Genomic DNA, 22697 nt, shown 5'->3' with positions numbered 1-22697 from the left:
TATTCTTGTGGCCGATTTCAGTCCGAAGGGAAGGACACGGTATTGATAATGGCTCCCGGCTACGGTGAATCTCAGGTATTTTCTGTGGGCAGGGTGGATGGGTATGTGGAAGTATGCGTCTTTCAGGTCTAGTGAAGACATGAAATCTCCCTGATTGAGACGCAGAAGGACGTCTTGCAAGCTGATCCTCCGGAACGATTGCTTTTTTAAGTAGACATTTAGTTCCCTTAAATCGAGGATCGGCCTTCCACTTTTTCCGAATGAGGAAGAATCTGGAAAAAAATCCTGTTCCTCGTTGGGCCCGAGGCACCTTCTCTATAGCTCCTTTGAGAAGCATCTTGTCGATCTCCTTTTTGAGTTGTTGAGGGTATCTTGAAGGAGTCCTGCAAAGGGGGGGGGGGTTTGGAGGGAGGTATCTGGATAAATTCTAAAGTATGGCCCCGTTTCACTAATTGTAGGACCCACTTGTCTGAAGTAATGGTTTGCCATTGATTGAGGAATTAAGATATCCTCCCACCCAGAGTGACAGGGGGAGGACTGGACGTAGCCGGAGCCTTGAAAACATCAGGTTCTACGAGCCGAATCTTTGGCCGGACGGGTTGAACGTCCACGGCCGCCAGGTCTACTATAGGCTGGTTGCGGCGGCTGCCTTTGCGAGTAGTATGGACGATATTGCTGTGAAGAGGACGGATAGGCGGAATACCTGTGTTGTTGATATCCCCCTCTGTATGAGGGTTGGCCACGCCCTCTAGGACGAAAGGACGACTTTCGATATTGCAGGGTCCCTAATGACCTTGCCGTGTCCGTGTCCGTTTTGATGGATTGTAGGGCTTCATCGACATGTTTCCCAAATAGTGCCTGGCCATCAAAAGGTAAGTCCAAGATTTTATTTTGAACTGCTGGGTGAAACGAGGTGGCTTTAAGCCAGCCTTGCCTTCTTAGCACAGCTGCACCGGCGAGTTGTCTAAAAGCAGTGGTCGCTATATCCATTGCACAGTCTATAAGCTCTGCAGACGTGCGTTGACCCTCTTGTATCGTTTTATTTGCCTCTGATTTCGCATAATCCGGCAGTTGAGTAATATAAGGTGCAATGTCCGCCCAAAGCGGTCTGTCGAATCTAGCCAGAATAGCCAAAGAGTTGGCAGCTCTAACTACTAGGCTAGCCATAGAAGAAAACCTTTTCCCTGTGTTATCTAGCCATCTACCCTCCTTGTCTGGGGGTGCGGAAATCGGGGCAGAAGGATTCTTTGATCTTCTTTGTGCTGCCTGAGCTACCACTGAATCCGGAGGAGGATGTCCTGTTAAGCATGTTGGTGCATCGTCAGGTGCCTTGTATTTTTTATCCAGACGCGGCAGCACTGCCGTAACTGTGGCCGGATTATTCATGACCTTAAGGCCCTCTTCCCACAGGTAGTTAACCATCGCGATAGAGCGCACAGACTTCTGAAAGGGCTCCTTAAAATCGTACAGGAAACAGTCTCTGTTTGCTTAGTAGGCAATGGTAAGGCAAAACGTTTGGCTGCTCTCTCCAGAAGGTTGTGAAACCCTCCAATGTCTTCTGGTGGGGATTCCACCTTTGATTGAGAAGGAGAAGGAGGAGCAGGGATGATGTATTCGTCCCACTCTGAGTGAGTGTCCATGAGCTCCCCTTCTTCCTGATCCCCTTCTGAGATGTCGGTGTCATGAGGAATTGTCATGTCCGGAGTGGCCACATTCGTGGGATGTAAGGACGTTGGCCTCTGGTGCGGAGTAGAAACACCAGAAATAGGCGATGGAGGAGGTTGTTCTCCTTGAGGAGGAAACCTTCTGTTGTAATCAACTAACATCGCTCTGAGGTCAGTTAGTAGGGAGGAAGGAATAAACGCTCCCTGTTGGTATTGTTGTTGATCTGAGTAAAGTTGGGGGTCATAAACCTCTTCATAGTCCTCTTCTTCCTGGTACTTTACATTCAGTTGGGATGGACTATGGGCTGTTCCAAATGGCCCCTCGTCATCAGAGTCTTCGTCTCCCTCCAAAAGATGTACTGGCACAAGGTAGGACACCTTACTAGGTGATGTATGGGTTGGCGTCAGCTTTTCCACACTTTTCAGACATATAAATAGACTTTGTCATGGACGGTGTTGTAGACGCTGGACGCACAGTGATTTTAATAGAAGAAAGTCTTGCCGATGAGTCTACCGTCGATGACGGTAGGGCTGACACCGACATCAGCGCCGTCGACGATGACGATGTATAGACGGTCGTCGACGCTGATGTCGTCGCTGCAGATCTTGTAGACGGTGGGGTACCTGTTCTCGTCGACGATGTCGCCGGCAGAGCTGTCGACGGTGTAAACCCAGAAGTAGATGTTGTCGCCGGAAAGGCACTCACCAACGGTACCGTCGACGGTGAATCCGTCGACGGTGAATCCGTCGACGAAGCCTTTTTGCCAGTCACAGAGGATGGCTTCTTGAAAGGCACAGATGGTGGAACAGATGAAGACTTCCTGTGCCTCTCTGAACTGGAAGAATGGCTTTTCCCCTCTTTACTGGAAACTTTCTTTGGGGAAGAAGATGGGCTGCGACCCTTATAGGACCCTGAAGTAGTCTTTTTGAGGGCTTTTCTTGAGAGTTGTGAGGGAGATCTGGAGCGTGATCTCGCCCTTTTTGATGATCTCTTAGATGTTAATGATTCCTCACTCTCAGAATCAGAAACTGGGTCCTTTCTACGTTTTAGTTTCTGCAGCCATATTAATAATCTGCCTTCCCTGTCTTTTAAAGTTTTAGAAGAAAAAGTACGGCAATTCTTACAGCCTTTAGCTGAATGATCTGGGTACAGGCAGTAAATGCAGTCTTGGTGAGGATCTTCAGAATGAAGCCTTTTCTTTCCACAAGTCTTGCAGTCTCTGAAGAGACTCTTCTTCTCCTTGTCAGACATAGATGAAAAATAGCTGACAAATCAAGTTAAATCAGTTTCTCTGAGAGAAAATAGTTGAAAAAGGGTGTGAAGACAGAACAGAGCTCTGAGGAGACTCCCTAGCACAACGTATGGTAGAAAATCTGAGGTGCTGGAGCTTCTCTCAGGAGGGTTCTGAAGGGTGCTGTCACCTGATTGGTGGAGGCTTGGGTTTGGTCCTTTTCACAAAATGACTCTGACAGACTGTTAAATTGAAGAGGCCTAGGGCCTTTTTTCTCTGTTAATATATCTTGACATTACTTGTGTAAATTATACCGGGGACTCCCATCTCGACGACGGGGAATGATTCAAGCATGTGAATCTATGAAAGTTCCAATACTGGAGTAATCTGCGGTTAGAAGTCTCTATCAGAAACAAATGTGCTGTTGTACAGGTGAAAATAAGCAAAAACATCTAGGCATTTTGTGAGATGAGTTACTTGTCTAGTTCCGAGCACTTACATAAGTTGGCATTCCCGGTTGGCAGTCTTGATAGACAAAACCATATCCATTGTGCAGAACAGGGGGAATGAGATTGAGAGAGTAAACTCTATTCTAGTCCAAAGACCACTTTGATCATGGGGTAACAGTTGCATACAGCTTCCAGTGCCCCAAATGAAGTGCTGTTCACAAGCTTTGAATTTAAAAACAATATTATGTCATGAAAGTGAGGAAGTCAATTGTGGAACTTCCTGCAGCGTTAAGTACAAAAATTCTCCAGCAACTAGCACCACAATGTTGAAGGTCCCAACTCAAAGGCATATGCATTGTTAATGTTTACTCAGTATGAATCTTTCTGAACAGTACTCACCGCAATCTATGGTGTCCTTTGTCCTTGTAGGGAACTATATCTAGGACTGTGTTGTCCCAAGTTCTGGCAATGTGTTCCAGGGACTGCAGAAGGCAGAAGAAAACTGGTTAAGAAGCAACATCAGTGTTTGGCAACCATGTGTCGAGCAAGCATTCAATTTGAAGTGCTGCATATTGTATGAAGGAGCCCTTCAATAAAGCATATATGTCTGTATGGCTTAAGGTATGGCCTAATGTACAATCAGGGAGAAGGCAGTTAGAGGTTGTAAAACATCACTGTCAAATGGGAAGGAATGGTTTCTTACCTGTAACTCCAGTTCTCTCGTAGGGGTATTTCCATGATAGTCATAAGCATTGAATAGTTCCGCGCGCCTGCGGGGACCCCGGAGCACTGATGTGAATTATATTCTTAAGTGCAAACACCAGCCGTTTAAAGAAAAGGTCTGTCAAAAAACACTTAAGAATAACATTGTGCAGCCTATGTGAATAGCTACACAGGCCAAATTGTTGAAAAGAAAATCAATAGTAGTGTAAATTCATGTTCAAACACCTATTTATTCTAGAAATGTAATAACAAATACATTCTCATACTTTATTTACACCTCTGATGAGAATAAAACAATGCAGGGCAGTGTAGCCCATAGGCTGCCATTATACAGAATGTAAATAGAGCTGTGCCTTTAAGAAAAGCAAAGTCTTCCTGTTTCCCATCATGCACAGCAAAAGGCAGTTGCCTCAGTTCTTTTTTGGAGGCTATTACCTGACATGAAGAAAAAACAAAACATTTGTTGGAGTACCCACCTCCATAATATTCATGTTCTATGTCAACTCCACCGGGGAGGAGGGAGGGTTGCTTATGACTATCATGGAAATACCCCTACGAGAGAACTGGAGTTACAGGTAAGAAACCATTCCTTCTCTCGTAGGGGATTTCCATGTATAGTCATAAGCATTGAATAGAGTAGCAAGCCCATCCCCATAACCGCGGTGGAGTCGACATAAGAATACTGAGAAAAACATGAATCATGCAAACAAATTCTTGAGTAAAGCCTGTCCAACCTGAGCATCTGCCCTAGCGTCTGTATCAAGGCAGTAATGCTTAGTAAAGGTATGGACCGACCTCCAAGTGGCAGCCTTGCATATTTCTGCCAAAGGGACATTTCTCATCAAGGCTACAGTAGCTGCTTTCCCTCTGGTCGAGTGGGCTTTTGGTCTACCACCAAGGGATTTGTTTGCTAACTGATAACATAACATTATACATGAAACAATCCACCTAGATAAAGATTGTTTAGATGTGCCCAAACCTGTTCTGATTGGGCCATAGTTAATAAAAAGCTGTTGTGATTTTCGTAAGCTTTTTGTCCTGTCCAAGTAAAATTTCAATACTCTCTTTACATCCAGAGAGTGCAGAGTTCTCTCAGCAGGAGTAGCTGGATTCTGAAAGAAAGTCGGTAATGAAATTGTTTGGTTCACATGGAAGTCGGAGACTACCTTAGGTAGAAATTTTGGATGAGTTCTCATTACCACTTTTGCAGAATGAAAAACCGTGTAGGGTTCCTGAGCGCAAAGGGCCTGGATTTCGCTGACCCTACGCGCTGAAGTGATTGCCACCAGAAAAGCAGCTTTCCATGTGAGATGCTGCAGCGATGCCTTGTGTATCGGCTCGAATGGCGGCAGCATCAGACGTGATAAGACAACGTTCAGTTCCCATGGAGGAGAAGGCTTTCTAATGGGAGGAAAAACCTTTTTTAAACCTTCTAGGAAATCCTTAATAATCGGAATCCGAAAAAAGGAAGTTTGTGAAGGACTCTTTCTGTATGCTGTTATCGCCGCCAAGTGAACTTTTATTGACGACAGTTGTAAGCCCGATTTTGCCAAACTTAACAAGTATGGTAAGATAGATTGTTCTCCACAAGAAACCGGGTCAATGTTGTTGTGTAAACACCAAATGCAGAATCTCTTCCACTTGCTTGCATAGGCTGATCGTGTGGAAGGGCGTTTTGCTTCCCTCAGAATTTCCATACAGTCCTGAGGTAAGTTCAAATGTCCATATTGCACTAGCTCAGGAGCCATGCTGCCAAACTCAACGATGAGGGGTTGGGATGAGATATCTGCCCTCTGAACTTCGTGAGAAGGTCCGGGCGATATGGTAGCCTGATGTGTGGTTTGAGTGACCGGTGAAGAAGGTCTGGGAACCACCACTGGCGTGGCCACTCCGGAGCAATTAGGATCATTTTGGTCTGAGCATTGGACAGCTTCTGGAGAACTGCCGGAATCAGGGGAAGCGGTGGAAAGGCGTAAAGAAATGCCCCTGACCAGCTTATCCATAGGGCATTCCCCAGTGTCCCTGGATGGTAATATCTGGAGGCGAAGTTTTGGCATTTTTTGTTTTCTGGGGTTGCGAATAGGTCTGTAGAAGGGGTACCCCAGAGTGCGAAAATGGAATGAACGACGTCGTCGTGTAGTACCCATTCGTGGTTCTCGCTTATTACCCGACTGAGGGCATCCGCTTGAACATTCTGGATGCCGGGCAGGTGAGTTGCCACTAGCGACAGGTTCCTGGCTAGAAGCCAATGCCAGATTGTCTGGGCCTCTCTGGATAAAATTCTGGACCTGGTGCCTCCTTGTTTGTTCACGTAGTACATAGTGGCCACGTTGTCTGTCTGAAGAAGGAGAGTTTCCGTTCTCAGAGAGGGAAGGAAGGCTTTGAGCGCAAGGTGGACTGCGCGAAGTTCCAGCAGGTTGATGTGATAGAGACTCTCTTTCTGTGACCACTCGCCTTGGACTCGAAGATGTTCCATGTGCGCCCCCCATCCGAGCAGTGACGCATCTGTTACGATGGTTTGAGATGGAGGTCGTTGTTGGAACGGAATCCCCACCAAGAGATTGCTGGGCAAACACCACCACTTGAGGGATTGTAGGGTGTGAGGAGACAGCAGGACTTTGTTCTCCCAATCGTCCCTCAGTTGACACCACTGATCCTCTAGATTTTCCTGCAATGGTCTCATATGGAGACGAGCATTGGGAACCAGATGGATACAAGACGCCATCGAGCCCAGTAGAGAAGCTATTATTCTTGCAGTGGCTTGAGGTCTTTCCTGCAGTTGTTTGCACTTTTGGAGAATCGATAACCGTCGTTCCTCCGAAGGAAACACCTTTCCTAGCTTGGTATCTACAATGGCCCCTAAGTAATGCAACCTCTGAACAGGTGTTGCTGTTGATTTCAGAAGATTGACTTGAAGACCAAGTTTTTGTAGCAGTTGTAGAGTCCATTTGAAATGCTGCTGTGCCTCGAGATAGCTGGAGGCCTTTATGAGCCAATCGTCTAGATAGGGATAGACGAATATTCGCTGTTTCCTCAAGTGGGCGGCTACTACCGCCATGCATTTGGAAAAAGTCCTTGGCGCTGATTTTAGGCCGAACGGTAGAACTGCAAATTGGTAATGGCGTTTTCCGACAGTGAACCTTAGGAATTTTCGATGTTTCTTGGCTACTGGGATATGGAAGTAAGCGTCGCAAAGATCTATCGCACATAGCCAGTCGCCCTGACGTAAATGTGGGTAAATTTGGTGTAAGGCTAACATCCTGAATTTTTCTTTGCGAATCCATTTGTTTGCTGTCCTCAGATCTAAGATGGGACGAAACTCTTGTTTGTCTTTTTTCTGTACAAGGAAATATCTCGAATAAATCCCCTTCCCATGTTGGCTGATGGGAACGGGTTCTATGGCTCTTTTTTGCAATAGGATATTGACCTCTAACTGCAGAGCTTCGAGATGGTGGTTGGCTGTTTTGGGTGGAACAGATGGTGGAGAACTGGTGAATCTGAGAGCGTAACCATGTCTCACAATATTCAATACCCAGGCGTCTGTTGTGATGCGTAGCCACTCGTCTAGATGATTTGAGATACTTCCCCCTACCGGAGTGGGTAACGGAGGAGGGGGAAGCAAAGATTCAGGGCCTAGACGTGGGAGTTTGTCGAGGTGTCTGGGTCTGAGGTGTTGAACGACCCCTTGTCGACTTTCTGGAGAAGCCCCTCTGATGCTGCTGCTGCTGCTGTTGCTGAGGGCGTGAAGACGACCAATGTGGAGCCTGATACCTGTGGGTGAACAGTCTTCTTTGATATGGGCGGAATCCCTTTCGCTGTTCTTTAGGTCGCTCTATGCCTACCGCTTTTAAGGTATCCAGCTCCGACTTCATTCTGGCCATCTCATCATCGGCATGAGAGCCGAATAAAGTGGAGCCTGAGAAAGGCAGGTTCTGTATCCTCTGCTGTGCTTCGGGTTTAAGCGATGTAAGCCGCAGCCATGCATGTCTCCTGAGCGCTATACCATGAGCATAGTTATGTGCGGATAGAGTTGAAGCATCTGCCGCAGCACTTATGATCTGGTTAGAAACCATTGCTCCCTCGCTCACGACCTCTAGGAAATCTTCCCTTTTGTCCCTAGGGAGATGCTCTGAGAACTGTAGTATAGAGTCCCAGAGGGATCGATCATATCTCCCTAATAAAGCAGTGGCACTGGCTGCTTTCATGGTGATAGATGCCGTCGAGCATACTTTTCTTCCTGCAGCATCGATCTTTCTGCTTTCTTTGTCTGGGGGAGCAGAGGAAGACGGTGACGTCGAATGCGATTTCTTCGCTGCCACTATAACTACCGAGTCTGGTACTGGGTCCGACCTCAAGAATAGAGGATCTTGCTCTGGTGGACGGTACTTTTTAATGAGTCTGGAAGGAGCAGACTTTGTTGTAGCCGGCGTGAGAAAAATGTCCATTGCCGGTTCAATAAGACCCGGAACCAGTGGAAGTAAAGGTCGTGAAGATGTCCTTTGATGCAAGGTCTCAAAGATTACTGATGTCGATTGGGCTGGAGCTGCTAGCGGGATATTCAGCTTGGTTGCCCCTCTCACTAAGACCTCCTGAAATGTGTTGACATCATCTATGGGAGACACTCTTGGGGATGGTGAGTCTGATAAGGTTGGAGAGTAGTCTCGTGTGGACGATGAAGAATGTCCATGGTGTGATTGACGGCGGTGCCTTGAGGTAGATGTACGTCTCGAGGAATAACCAGAACGCCCTGCAGATCGCGTTGGAGTCCTCGGAACAGGTTCTGGAGGAGGCGCCGGAAGAGGAGCCGTAGGTGTTACCGGCGTCTGTGGTAAAGGCGACTGCCTTTGTGAGAGCTGTGGTGATGCTGGAAGTAGGATAAGCGAGGCCGAGGATTCTGAGGTTGTATAAACCCTTCTAGGCCTCTTAGATGGTCTTCTCGACGTCGAAGCACTCCTCGACGTCGAACTGCAGTGACGCCGAGTGCCTCTAGACGTCGACTCGTCTCGCCGCTGAGAACCTCTCGACGACGAACCTCGACGTCGGTGCAGTGACGGTGAACGCCTCCGACGGCGAACACTCTCTCTCGACGGCGATCTCCCTCGCCGTGTCGACGGCGAGCCCGACTCGGATCTCCTTGACGTGGACTGTGTTCGCCGTGTCGACGGCGACCCAGATCCTCTCGACGTCGGGTGTCTTCGCCGCCTCGACGGCGAAATAGCTGTCGACGGCGAACGATGTCGTTTTCTCGCCGGCGAAGCACTCCTCGACGGCGAACATGTTGGCGCCGTTCCCTGCTTCGACGTCGACGCTCTCGACGTCGTCGGAGATCTATGTCGTTTTTCAGCAGGTCTGGAAGGAGTCATGGAGGAAACAGGTTGAGCCCTGGTAGAAGTCTGACCTTCTCCTCGCTCTGTAGTGGAATGGCCACTTTTTCTCCTGTCCTCTTTCGCCTGGAGTCGGATCTTCTCTCTGTCCCGAAGGGTTCTTCTAGAGAAGGTTTTACAGATGTCACACGACTCCGGTTTGTGGCTGGATGGAAGACAAATTATACAGACCGTATGTGGATCTGTTTTAGCTTTCTTTCTTCCACAAGAAGGACATTTATCAAAAAGTGAAGGCATTTCTAACTAGAAAAACCTCAAAATTCTGTCAGAATTTAACAGAAATCAGTAGAAAATGATCACTCAAAGGTAAAAACGTCGAGTGAAAATGAAATTCAGAAGATATTTCAATGAATTTCTGTCACAAAAGCTTTTGTGAGGTAGAGCTCAATGCTTCAGGGTCCTGTCAGCAGGAGCCGGAAAAAAGAACTGAGGCAACTGCCTTTTGCTGTGCATGATGGGAAACAGGAAGACTTTGCTTTTCTTAAAGGCACAGCTCTATTTACATTCTGTATAATGGCAGCCTATGGGCTACACTGCCCTGCATTGTTTTATTCTCATCAGAGGTGTAAATAAAGTATGAGAATGTATTTGTTATTACATTTCTAGAATAAATAGGTGTTTGAACATGAATTTACACTACTATTGATTTTCTTTTCAACAATTTGGCCTGTGTAGCTATTCACATAGGCTGCACAATGTTATTCTTAAGTGTTTTTTGACAGACCTTTTCTTTAAACGGCTGGTGTTTGCACTTAAGAATATAATTCACATCAGTGCTCCGGGGTCCCCGCAGGCGCGCGGAACTATTCAATGCTTATGACTATACATGGAAATCCCCTACGAGAGAAAAGAGCTTACAAGAAGTAGTCACTCTCAGGCATTATCATTAAGTGCCAAAAAGTGGCATGGTTTCAGAGGTTGAAGACAGGTAGAAGATGTAGATGCAAAAAGGACACAAAAACACAGAAGCGCAATTCAAGTATCAATATTCTGCACAAAATGCACCAAAGAGAGAACAAACAGTAACCGCCATTCAAGTCTAAACTATTCCACCACATCACTTTCTTCGCAGAGAGGATTTGAAAATTATGGCGGTCATTATAATTTTGGCGTTAAGTGCTGCCTACCGCTGCGGCGATGGCCGCCAAAAGACTGTCGCCGCGGCTAACATCCATCCGCCATATTATGACCACAGCCAAATTTCCGCCACAATGAGGGCAGAAATCCTGCTGTGCCCATGCCGTCTGACGGTGATAGGGTGGTGCTGCTACCACCACCAGCGCCACACCAGTAGACCGCTGCCAGCCATATTATGACTTGGCGGTGTTCTGCTGGCGGGCGCTGCTGGCTGTAGCAGCGCCCCGTCCCGTCCCCTGCCGGAAGACCCCCTGGATTCAGGTAAGTCGGGTTTCGGACAGGGGAGGGGACTGGGGGGTGTTGTGTGTGTGTGGGGGTGTGTGTGCATGAATGTGTGAGTGTGTGCATGAATGTGAATGCGCAAATAAATGGAAACGTGAATGCGTATCTGCGTGTAAGTTTGGATGTGTGTACGGATGTGTGCGTGATTGAATGGATGCATGTGTGTATGAATGCATGTATGCCTGCGTGAGTGTGTGAATGCGTGTATGCCGGTGTGAGTGAGTGTGTGAATGCGTGGTGTGTGCCTGCCATTGTGCATGTATGGAGGGGGAGGATTGGAAGGGGGAGCATGGATTGGGGGGGTGGGGGTTATCTGGGGAGTGTTGGAGGGGGTGGGTGGGTATCCTACCAGTGACAGGGAAGGAATTCCCTGTCACTGGTGGGGCCTACCGCCATGGTTTTCATGGTGTTACGAACACCACGCCAGTAGGGAGGGTCATAAAGCCGCCTGCGAGACAATAGCGGCCGCCGGGTTGGAGATTGTTATCTCCAGCCCGGCGGCTGCTACTGCCATGGCGGTCGGTGTGGTACATTGGCGGGTTGGCTTCCGCCAACCCACCAATGTCATAATGGGGTGGTATGTACCGCCAGCCTGTTGGCGGTACTACCGCCTCATTTCCACCGACCGCCGGGGTCATAATGACCCCCTAAGTCTTTGGAAATACACAAGGATTCCAAAGGTGGCAGCTCAGTGTATGGTTACTGAGGAGGTGTTGGTCTCACTGAGATTTGCATGGTTGTTGGTTACAAACAAGTTACTTACCTTTGGTAACACATTATTTGGTAGAGACAATATCTAGACCCACATTCCTTACCTTAGAATTTCCCCAGGCCTTTCGACTGGATCCAGAAAATTTTCCAGAGCAGGACCCCCACGTGAAGTCGGGTGGCTTCGTTCAGTTCCATGGAGCGGTGTTGGCATCATACGCACCGTAGTGATGTTGTGGTCACCTATAAAGGTCCCAGCTTGGTGTGCGGGCGCCAGTTACTTTTGACGAATTGCCACGCCAGGAGCGTGGAGCAATGAAGTGCACCTACTTTTGTGTGTCCAAACTAGGGCACTGAAAGGGATCATCTTTAACACTGGAAGTTTTTCTGTAGAGCGGGAGGAATTGGTGGGTTATTAAGGAATCTGCGTCTAGATATTGTCTCTACCAGATGATGTGTTACTGAAGGTAAATAACTTGTTTATCTGATAGAGAGATCTAGATGAAGATCCCTTACCTTAGAATAGATACCCAAGCATTACCAACCCCGGCGGTGGGCGGCAGACAACCTTACTAAACTAGTACTGTTTGGTTAGCATGTGGTGGCATGCTTACGTTGCTGCCTGGCATATGTCCAAGACTGGGCCTCCACATGCTAATGCAGTGGTTGCAGCTTTTCCTCTGGTGGAATGGGCACTCAAACCCTCAAGAGGCTGCATGTTGGCCAAAGTGTTGCAGATCTTTATACAGCAAACTACTCAGAGTGAATTGGTTCGCTTCTGTACTGCCTGATCTTTATTAACTCCAACATACCCCACAAAGAGATGGTCGTCCACCAGGATCTCTTGTGCGGTTAAGGTAAAACAAGGCTCTTTTTGAGTTCAGGTGGTGGAGTCGGACCTCTTCTTTAGAGTGATGTAGAGAAGTGATAAAGGTGGGCAGGGTGACAGACTGGCCCACATGGATGGAGCCCAGTGTGGAGCACCTGTTTGTGTGGGAAAACAAACAGGAACAGAGGCTTGGATGACAAAGACTGCAGCTCATTTACCCACTGGGCACATGTTATCAGCGCTAGAAAAGCTGTTTTGACGGTGAGCAGCCAAAGCATACAATTATGCAGAGATTCGAAAGGTGCTCTCATCAGGAAGGTGAGAACCAGATTGAGTTCCTAGTGAGGCATAATGAATGGCAAAGGGGGAAACATATGGATAAGACATTTAAGAAATCTATTTACAATAGGGGCCTTAAAAAAAAGAGGGTTGGTCAGGCAGCCACAGGAAGGTGGACAGAGCAGATAATTAATCCTTAATATTCCCCACAGCAGAGCCCTGCGGGGCGAGGGTAAGATTGAAAAGAAGGATATCAGAAAGAGGAGCAGAAAGAGGGTAAATAGACTTTTCTGTACAATAACTTACACATTTTGCCATCAGCAGGTGTACACAGTCATTGTGGAGCAACGCCTGGCTGCCAGAATGAGGTTACAGACTTCGGGGGGGGGGGAGATCGAAGGCTGTCAACTGTTGTTGCTCAATCTCCAAGCAAGAAGTCTTACAGGCCACAGGTTCGGGCGGAGGGACTCTTCCCTGCTGCTGAAACAGAAGATCTTACCCAAGGGGCAGCCTGACTGGATGATCAGTGCTCATCCTGATGAGCTTGGGATACCAGACTCTCTGTGCCCAGTCCGGAGCCACAAGGATGACATGGGCCCATATGTTCTTGATCTTCTTGAGAACTCTGGACAAAAGCGGTATGGGAGGAAAGGCATACAGGAGGCGTGAAATCCACTTGAGGTGAAAAGCATCTTCAAGCGATAGCTGCCTAGGAAAGACCAACGTGCAGCACTGCTGACATAGTGCACTCTCTTCTGAGGCAAACAGATCTAACCAAGGCTCTCTACACTGCTGCAAGAGATGCTGCGCCACCTCCGGATGGAAACACCACTTGTGATCTGTTAGACAACAGTGGCTGAGTTTGTCCACCCTGGCGTTCAGAGAACCTGCCTGGTGTTGAACCACTAGGGATATGCCCTCCTGTTCTAGCCATGTTCAGATAATCAGGGCCTCTTGACATAGGGTCCACGACCACAACCTGCCCTGTTCCAGTACCGCATGGTGGTGGTGTTGTCCGTGAACAACTGCACTAGCCATCCCTTGATGGAGAGAAGGAAGTCCTTCAATGCCAGTCAGATCGCTCGGAGCTCCGGCAAGTTGGTGTGGAGTCCAGATACCTCTCCCAGATGGCCGCTCCATCCTAGGACTAATGCATCTGTCACGACTGTAAGATATGCTTGGGGCCAGGAGAGGGGTCTGTCTCTGACCAAATCGCGATTTGTTATCCACCACTGAAGTTCCCTCCGAGATCTGGACCATGTCAGACAGATTTCACTGATGCTGTGCCCACAAGAACTTCACGTCCCACTGCAGAGCCCGCTCATGTCGTCTAGCATGAGTTACCAGAACGATGCAGGAGGTAATGAAGCCCACCAGCCTCACAATCATTCTCACAGAAACCCAGGATAAAGGCTGAATATCCTGGACTCAATTCTCTGGAGGAGAAGCCCAAAACTGCACTGTGTGCAGAACAGCTTCGATGAAAGGGAGCATCTGAGAGGGAGTTAGATGTGATTGCGTCATGTTCATAGTGAACCCCCGCTAATGCAGTAGGTCTGCTGTAGTCTGGAGGTGGGAGACAACAGACTCAGGTGAACCTGCCTTCAATAGCCAGTCATCAAGATAGGGGAAGACTGATACGTCTGATCTCCGCAGATGAGTTGCAACCACTGCCATCACCTTGGTGAACACCCAAGGGGCACTGGTAAGGCTAAAGGGGAGCATGGGAACTGAAAGTACTCGTGGCCTGCCGTAAACCGCTGGTAATGTCTGTGGGCAGGCAGGATAGATATATGGAAGTACACATTCTGCAAGTCCAACGCTACCATCTAGCCTCCTTGGTCTAGGACAGACAAGTACTGAGCCAAAGTGAGCATCTTGAATTTCTCCTTTTTGAGGAAGCGATTGAGGGTTTGATGTTCTAGGATACGCCAAAGACCTTTCTTCTTTTTGGGAATCAGAAAGTAGCGGGAATAACAACCACTGCCTTTTTCTGAAATCGGCACACTCACTATAGCTCCCTTGGCCAGGAGTGGCATGACTTCCTTGCACAGCATGGTCAAATGATCCTGTCAGACAACTGTGTGTTTGGAGGTATAGGAGGGGGGGAGGATTTGAAGAGAAGAGGGAAGCCCCTTCGAATAATCTGGAAGACATATTTTTCTAATGTAAAGGACCACAAGTGATGGAAGAAAACAAGTTAATTACCTGTAACTACAGTTATCCAGTATTGGTATCTTTCATAAATTCACATGTTTGAATCATCCCCGTCGTCGAAATGGGAGTCCCACAGTACATGAAAAGCAATAATGAACAAACAAAAATATTCCCTTTGGCTATAATGGTAACCCAAATCACTCATATAGCCTATCGAAGTCCTTTTGTGAAAAGGACCAAACCTGGCTGCTGGCTAATCAGGCACCATCACCCTCTAGAACACTCTCCAGAGAGGTTCTTTCCCTCAGATTTTCTAGCACAAGAGTGAAGACCATGACCTGAGAAGGAAATGCGAGCGTCTAAGGGGAGGTGGGTACGCATGCGAATTTATGAAAGATACCAATACTGGATAACTGTAGTTACAGGTGAGTAACTTGGGGCCATATGTACGAACACTTTTTCCCATAGACAGAGAATGGGTAAAAACTTTTGCTACATCTGGCCCTTGTTTTCTTATCCAGTATTGGATCTTTCATAAATTCACATGCTTGAATCTGAATAGCTAGCAGAACTATTAATAAACATCATGCCTGCAGTGGATGGTTGGTGCGAGCATAGAAATCCTCTAAAACATATTACCAAATAACAAGCTTATAAATCTTGCATTATGAGCATAAAATAAATATACATATATATATATATATATATATATATATATATATACACAAATATATCACAGAATCTCAAACAATACTGCATAGTAACTATAGACTATTGCATATAGAATTGTCTCTACATAATAAAAGAAAGATCTCACCTTAGTGAAAGAGATGACGTAAGACAGCCTGTCCAACTAGAGAGTCAGTTCTTTGTGATGACTCCAAACAGTAGTGCTGCGTAAAGGAGTGCGTAGTCTTCCACGTCGCAGCCTGACATATTTTATCCAGAGTAATGCCCTGGAACAGAGCAGCCAATGTGGAGACTGCTCTCGTGCCGTGAGCTTTCGGGCGCTTAGTCAATGGTTCCGCCGGTACATTGTTGACACCTGGCAGGTGCTCCACCCTGAGGCGAATGTTGTGCAGTGTGAACCAGTCCCAAAGAGATTGAGCTTCCCTCGAGAGGGAGAGGGGTCTCGTTCCTCCCTGCTTGTTGATATAAAATATGCTTGTTGTGTTGTCCGTCCGGACCAACACTGATGACCCTGCAATGCGTGGAAGAAATGCCTTGGGCATGAGATGGATCGCCTTTAATGCCAACAGATTTATGTGCATTCATTTCTGCGCATCTGACCATCTTTCCTGAATGTGCATGTCCTGTAAATGGCCTCCCCAGCCTTCCAAGGAAGCTTCTGTTGTGATGATAAAATCTGTTATTGGCATTAGAAAGATGAGCCCTTGAGAGAGATGGTTGACCTGAGACCACCATCGCAAAGCCTGTAGCATTCTTGGTGTAACACTTAGTGAATCGTCAAAGGATCCTTGCGACTGAGTCCATTGGAGCTGTACCTCCTCCTGCAAAGGTCTCATTCTCAACCTTGCTAGATGAAAGAGGACGATGGCTGAGGAAATCATACCTAGGAGCGACTTAAACAGTCGTACTGAAACTGCCTTTTTTCTGGAAATACTGACAGCCAAGTTGGTTAGTTTCTGCTGCCATGTCGGAGTGAGGTATGCCTTGTTTTCGATGGTGTTGAGTTCTGCACCCAAGAAGACTATCCTGCGTGTGGGAAGGATGACTGACTTCTGGAAATTTACTGCTAGTCCCAAACTGTGAAATAATTCTAGGCAGGTGTTTGCAGCCTTGGACGCTAGTTGTGATGAAGGAGCTTTTATGAGCCAGTCGTCCAGGTATGAAAACACCTGAAAACCCCTGTTCTGGAGAAAAACTGCGACTGGGGCAAGACATTTTGTGAAAATTAGTGGAACTGACTTCAGACCGAATGGGAGAACTTTGAATTGATAGTGGGCACCGGCCAGAGTAAAGCGGAGATACTTGCAATGTTTCTGATGTATCGGTATGTGAAAATAAGCATCCTGGAGATCCATTGTTGTCATAAAGTCTCCAGGATTCAAAAGGTGTAGGATATCCAACAGCGTGATCATCCGAAAGGATTGCTTCCGAAGGAACTTGTTCAGCTTTCTGAGATCTAGGATCGGTCTCCATTCCCCTGACCTCTTCTTTATTAGAAAGAACTGGGAATAGAACCCGAGTCCTATTTGCTGAACCGGAACCTCTTCTATCACTCACTTGGCGAGCATCAGGAGCACCTCCTGCTGAAGCAAGCGAAGATGGAACGGTTTGAATGTTCCTGGTGGATGGTGCAGTGTTTTTTGTATAAATTCCAAGGTATGACCTCGTGCCACTAAATCCAGCACCCACTTTTCTGATGTTATGCTTTTCCAATTCTGGAGGTAATTGGAGATGTTTGCTCCCACTTGGTGATTCTGTAAATAATGGGGAAAGATAGCCAGTGCCTGATAATGATCATTGTTTTCTAGGTTGATCACAGGTTTGGGAACTCTGTTTTCTCCTTCCTCCTTGTCTGGAGTATGAAGCAGTGGATGGTTGTCTATACTGCTGCTGATAGGTCGGTCTATATTGAGGTTGTTAATACTGACAGTGATAGGAACCTCGAAATGTGGTAAATCCCCTTCCTCTTGCACCCCGAAAGGGCTGTTTCCAGAACTGCAAAGTACCTAGGGACCTAGCAGTATCTGTGTCAGCCTTGATGGCCTGCAATGCGTCGTCTACATGCTTGCCGGAGAGAGATTCTCCATCGTACGGCATGTCAAGAATTCTGGACTGCACCTCTGGTCTGAAAGAGGTGGCTTTTAGCCAACCCTGGCAGCATAATACTGCAGTTCCAGCCAGTTGACGAAAGCCGGTGGTGGCTATATCTAGGGCACAGTCAATTATCTCTTCAGACATGCGCTCTCCTTCTTGGAGGATCTTTCGTGCCTCTGCTTCTTTGCTTTCTGGGATGAGGTCAATGAAAGCCTGCATATCCGACCACTTTTGTCGATCATATCATCCCAAAATCGCTAAGGAATTTGCTGCCCTAACAGTTATGGCTGACATGGACGAGAATCTCTTGTCCACGTTATCTAATCTCCTTCCTTCTCTATCCGGAGGAGTAGATAAAGGTGCTGACGGGTTCTTGGAATGCCTTTGAGCAGCTTGAGAGATGACAGAGTCTGGCTTTGGATGACCAGTCAAACATGCCGGAGAGTCCTGAATTGCCTTATATTTCTTGTCAAGTTTCTGTGGCACTGGTGGAACTGTTGCCGGGTTGTGCATGATCTTGATCCCCTCGAACCATATGAAGTCAATGATAGGGATGGCCCTCACAGACTTACTTGCTTGCTCTTTAAAATCATGGAGGAAGCATTCAGACTGTGAGACAGATGTTGCCAAGTGGAAACGTGTGACCGCCCTATCCATTAAATTGTGAGAACCACCTATATCCTCCGGTGGAGAATCTGAAGGGCGAGGAGGGTGTGGAGAAGGAGTGGGGGCTAGGTAGTCATCCCATTCCTCACTAGGATGCTGTGGCATCGATATTTCACCTTCTTCTTCCTCTTCCCCAGATGTCGAAACGTCATCTCCAGAGGGAGCAGTTAACACAGAATGCGGAGTCATCCTAGGAGTAGCTGGAGGTGGAGGTACGCTCCTTGGCGTAACAGGAGAAGTTGGAGGTGGCGGTTGATCCTCTGCTGTAGCTGGGAACCTCCTCCTATAATCCTGCAACATTGACTGCAAGTCCTGGATCAAAGAGGCAGGCATCTGGACAGAATCTCTTGGTTAAGGCGGCGGTTGATAATAGTGCTCCTGATGAGAGTAATAAGGTTGATATTGATCATACTCATTATCATCATCCTCTTCCTGGTATGTGACATGCAACTGGGATGGGCCTTGCGCAGTCCCCAAATGGACCCTCATCCGACTCTTCCCAGTCCAGCAGATGACTAGGTAATAGTTGACACCTTACTTGGTGAAGTATCTGTAAGATAGATCGTCGATCTGGACATTGCTGTGATTTTAACTGTGGCTCGAAGACCAGGAGACCCAGAAGAATTAGGAATAGCCTCCATTTGACTCACAGCCACCATTGGCATCGTTGATGGTGTCAACGACGATAGTCCCGTCGACGGCACCGCCATAGTGGATGATCTTTCCATCAACCGCGGTCTCGTCGACGACGGTGGTGTAGTCGACGGTGTCCTCGTCGATGGTGATGCAGCCAACGGAGCTCTCGTCAGCGGTGTGGCAGTCGACAGCGCTTTCATAGACGTTGACATCGACGATGTTCTTGTCAACGAAGGAGTCAATGTTGACTTCAGCGACGCAGTTTTTTCTGGAGGCTTTGTCAACGGAGGTTTAATAGAAGTAATACCACGGACGTCGATGTAGTCATCGCCGACGTCGATGAGGTGGTGGAGACAGTAGATGTGAAAACCGTCATCGTCGTCACTGTCGTTGACAGTGGTGTCGTCGTCGACTTGATTTTAATGGATACCTTTCTAGAGGTAGAAGGCTCAGACGAAGGAGAACGGTGAGACGACTCCTTTTTTTGTCGAGGAGAGGATGGCTCAGATGAAATTGAGCCCTGTAAACCTTTTGCACCTTCCTTATGATGCATTTTTTCAGCTTTCTGGATCTTTCCACCTGACCCAGGTCCTCAGATTCGGACCTTTTATGTGGCCTTTCTGACTCACTCTCCTCACCTGAAATACAGGATTTTGCCTGTAGCCATGTTAAGAGTCTACCCTCACAGTCCCTGAGGGTTTTTGTAGAGAAAGTACGGCATATCTTGCAGTCTTTCACCTGGTGTTCTGGGTACAAGCAGTATAAGCAGTCTTTATGTGTGTAAGGAAATGCCTCCTTGGCATGGTTACCCCCTGACTTTTTGCCTTTGCTGATGACAAGTTATGATTGGAAAGTGTGCTGAGGCCTGCTAACCAGGCCCCAGCACCAGTGTTCTTTCCCTAAACCTGTACCTTTGTCTCCACAATTGGCACATCCTGGCATCCAGGTAAGTATCTTGTAACTGGTACCCCTGGTACCAAGGGCCCTGATGCCAGGGAAGGTCTCTAAGGGCTGCAGCATGTCTTACGCCACCCTGGGGACCCCTCACTCAGCACAGGCACACTGCTTGCCAGCTTGTGTGTGCTGGTGGGGAGAAAATGACTAAGTCGACATGGCACTCCCCTCAGGGTGCCATGCCAACCTCACACTGCCCATGGCATAGATAAGTCACCCCTCAAGCAGGCCTTACAGCCTTAAGGCAGGGTGCACTATACCATAGGTGCATGAGCACTATGCCCCTACTGTGTCTAAGCAAAAACGTAGACATTGTAAGTGCAGGGTAGCCATAAGAGTATATGGTCTGGGAGTCTGTCAACCACGAACTCCACAGCACCATAATGGCTACACTGAAAACTGGGAAGTTTGGTATCAAACTTCTCAGCACAATAAATGCACACTGATGCCAGTGTACATTTTATTGTGAAATACACCCCAGAGGGCATCTTAGAGATGCCCCCTGAAAACATACCCGACTTCCAGTGTGGGCTAACTAGTTTTGCCAGCCTGCCACACACCAGACATGTTGCTGGCCACATGGGGAGAGTGCCTTTGTCATTCTGTGGCTAGTAACAAAGCCTGTACTGGGTGGAGGTGATTCTCACCTCCCCCTGCAGGAACTGTAACACCCCCTTTGTTACAGAGCCCCAGAGCATCCCAGCTAGTGGAGATGCCCGTCCCTCCGGCCACTGCCCCCACTTTTGGAGGCAAGGCTGGAGGAGATAATTAGAAAACAAGGAGGAGTCACCCACCAGTCAGGACAGCCCCTAAGGTGCCCTGAGTTGAGGTGACCCCTGCCTTTAGAAATCCTCCATCTTAGATTTGGAGGATTCCCCCAATAGGATTATGGATGAGTCCCCGTCCCCACAGGGAGGGGGCACAAAGAGGGTGTAGCCACCCTCCAGGACAGTAGCCAATGGCTAATGCCCTCCCAGACCTAAACACCCCCCTAAATTTAGTATTTAGGGGCACCCCGGAACCCAGAAAATCAGGTGGTGGCTGGCCTGAGAAGTCCCCCCGTGCCTGCCTGCACCGCTAGAGTGACCCCCAGGTCCCTCCATTGTTTCCTATCTAAAACCCGACACTTGCTTTGCACACTGCACCCGGCCGCCCCTGTGCCGCTGAAGGTGTGTTTTGTGTGCCTACTTGTCCCCCCCCCCAGTGCTCTACAAAACCCCCCTGGTCTGCCCCCCGAGGACGTGGGTACTTACCTGCTGGCAGACTGGAACCGGAGCACCTCTGTTCTACATAGGTGCCTATGTGTTTAGGGCACCTCTTTGACCTCTGCACCTGATCGGCCCTGAGCTGCTGGTGTGGTAACTTTGGGGTTGCCTTGAACCACCAACGGTGGGCTGCCTATGCCCAGGAACTGAGACTTGTAAGTGTCTTACTTACCTCACAATCTAATCTTTACTTACCTCCCCCAGGAACTGTTGATTTTTGCACTGTGTCCACTTTTAAAATAGCTTATTGCCATTTTAACCAAGACTGTCTATGATATTGCTTTTATTCAAAGTTCCTAACTTACCTGTGTGGAGTACCTTGCATTTTATGTATTTACTTCAAATCTTGAACCTGTGGTTCTTAAAATAAACTAAGAAAACATATTTGTCTATATAAAAACCTATTGGCCTGGAGTAAGTCTTTGAGTGTGTGTTCCTCGTTTATTGCCTGTGTGTGTACAACAAATGCTTAACACTACCCTCTGATAAGGCTACTGCTCAACAACACTACCACTAAATAGAGCATTAGAATTATCTAATTTTGCCACTATCTTACCTCTAAGGGGAACCCTTGGACTTTGTGCACACTATTTCTTACTTTGAAATAGTATATACAGAGCCAACTTCCTACAACACATACATACAAGATTCAGAACATGGTACCAACAGTGAAATAATCAACATCTGAAAAGACATCCTATATTTTACGTGGCCCTGAGAGAAAATGATATGGCCAAATGTCATCCTTGACCTTACGTGTATATCAGCTCCTTAACAAGCTTTCCAGGGGCAAGTATAATACTTGATTAAGTAATAGATACCTGCTCAATAGCAAGCTCCTTGGTTGCTGCGGATGAGATTTCATTGATTTTGTCATAGTGCTGTTCTAAGCCCAGCTCCACAATTTTCTCAAGCGTGAAGTCATCTGCTGACTGGTCAAACGTCTTCTGGATCTCATTCTTCACCTGTGCCCAGTGCCTACAAAAAAATCGAGCATAAGGGTAAAAATGAGGAAAAAGGTGTAATGATGATGCAGATAAAAATCAGATTTGCTACCCATTGCATAATATGGCCTCTCTTACACATTAAGGGCTACATTTTAATTCCTGTGTAAACAGGGGTTAATTATCACACCCTCACAGTTTCCCCTAATTAATTCCAGAAGGTAGAATCTGATCCAATTTATACCAATTCTGCACGCTAAGCCTCATTTCTGGGTTACAAACTCTGAAAAGGAGGTATTTACCACAACTGGTATAAACCTCACTCCCAGTAAGAAATACGTTACTTACCTGTAACTGTAGTTCTCCAGTAGTGGAAGCTTTCATAGATTCAAATGCTTGAATACTTCCCCGTCGTCGAGATGGGAGTCCCCGGTGGAAGATAAAATCAGGCCTGAAGATGTATGCACACATTACATGAACTAGGCCTCAACATAATAACCCATCATAGTCGTTTTGTAAAATAAACCCAAACTCAAACTTGAACCAATCAGATTGCCTCACCCTTATAGAACCTCCTGTGAGGAGCTGCCTTCACTCAGATTTT

The 22697-nt window shown here is 47.3% G+C and overlaps 1 protein-coding gene across 1 annotated transcript in view; it reads right to left on the bottom strand.

Moving 5' to 3' along the window:
- The window catches only part of DNAH2 (dynein axonemal heavy chain 2), a 1666550-nt gene that overhangs the window by 960310 nt on the left and 683543 nt on the right, over positions 1 to 22697 (bottom strand). The window contains exons 27-28 of the mRNA XM_069218683.1: positions 21971 to 22127; positions 3745 to 3827 (exon numbers count right to left, since the gene is read on the bottom strand). Coding sequence (XP_069074784.1) covers positions 3745 to 3827; positions 21971 to 22127 — 240 coding nt within the window. The remainder of the gene's footprint in view (positions 1 to 3744; positions 3828 to 21970; positions 22128 to 22697) is intronic.

Source organism: Pleurodeles waltl, chromosome 12, assembly GCF_031143425.1.
Source record: "Pleurodeles waltl isolate 20211129_DDA chromosome 12, aPleWal1.hap1.20221129, whole genome shotgun sequence".
Classification (NCBI taxonomy): domain Eukaryota; kingdom Metazoa; phylum Chordata; class Amphibia; order Caudata; family Salamandridae; genus Pleurodeles; species Pleurodeles waltl.
The sequence above is the reverse complement of the archived record's forward strand: the minus strand, read 5'-3'. Positions and strand labels throughout refer to the sequence as shown.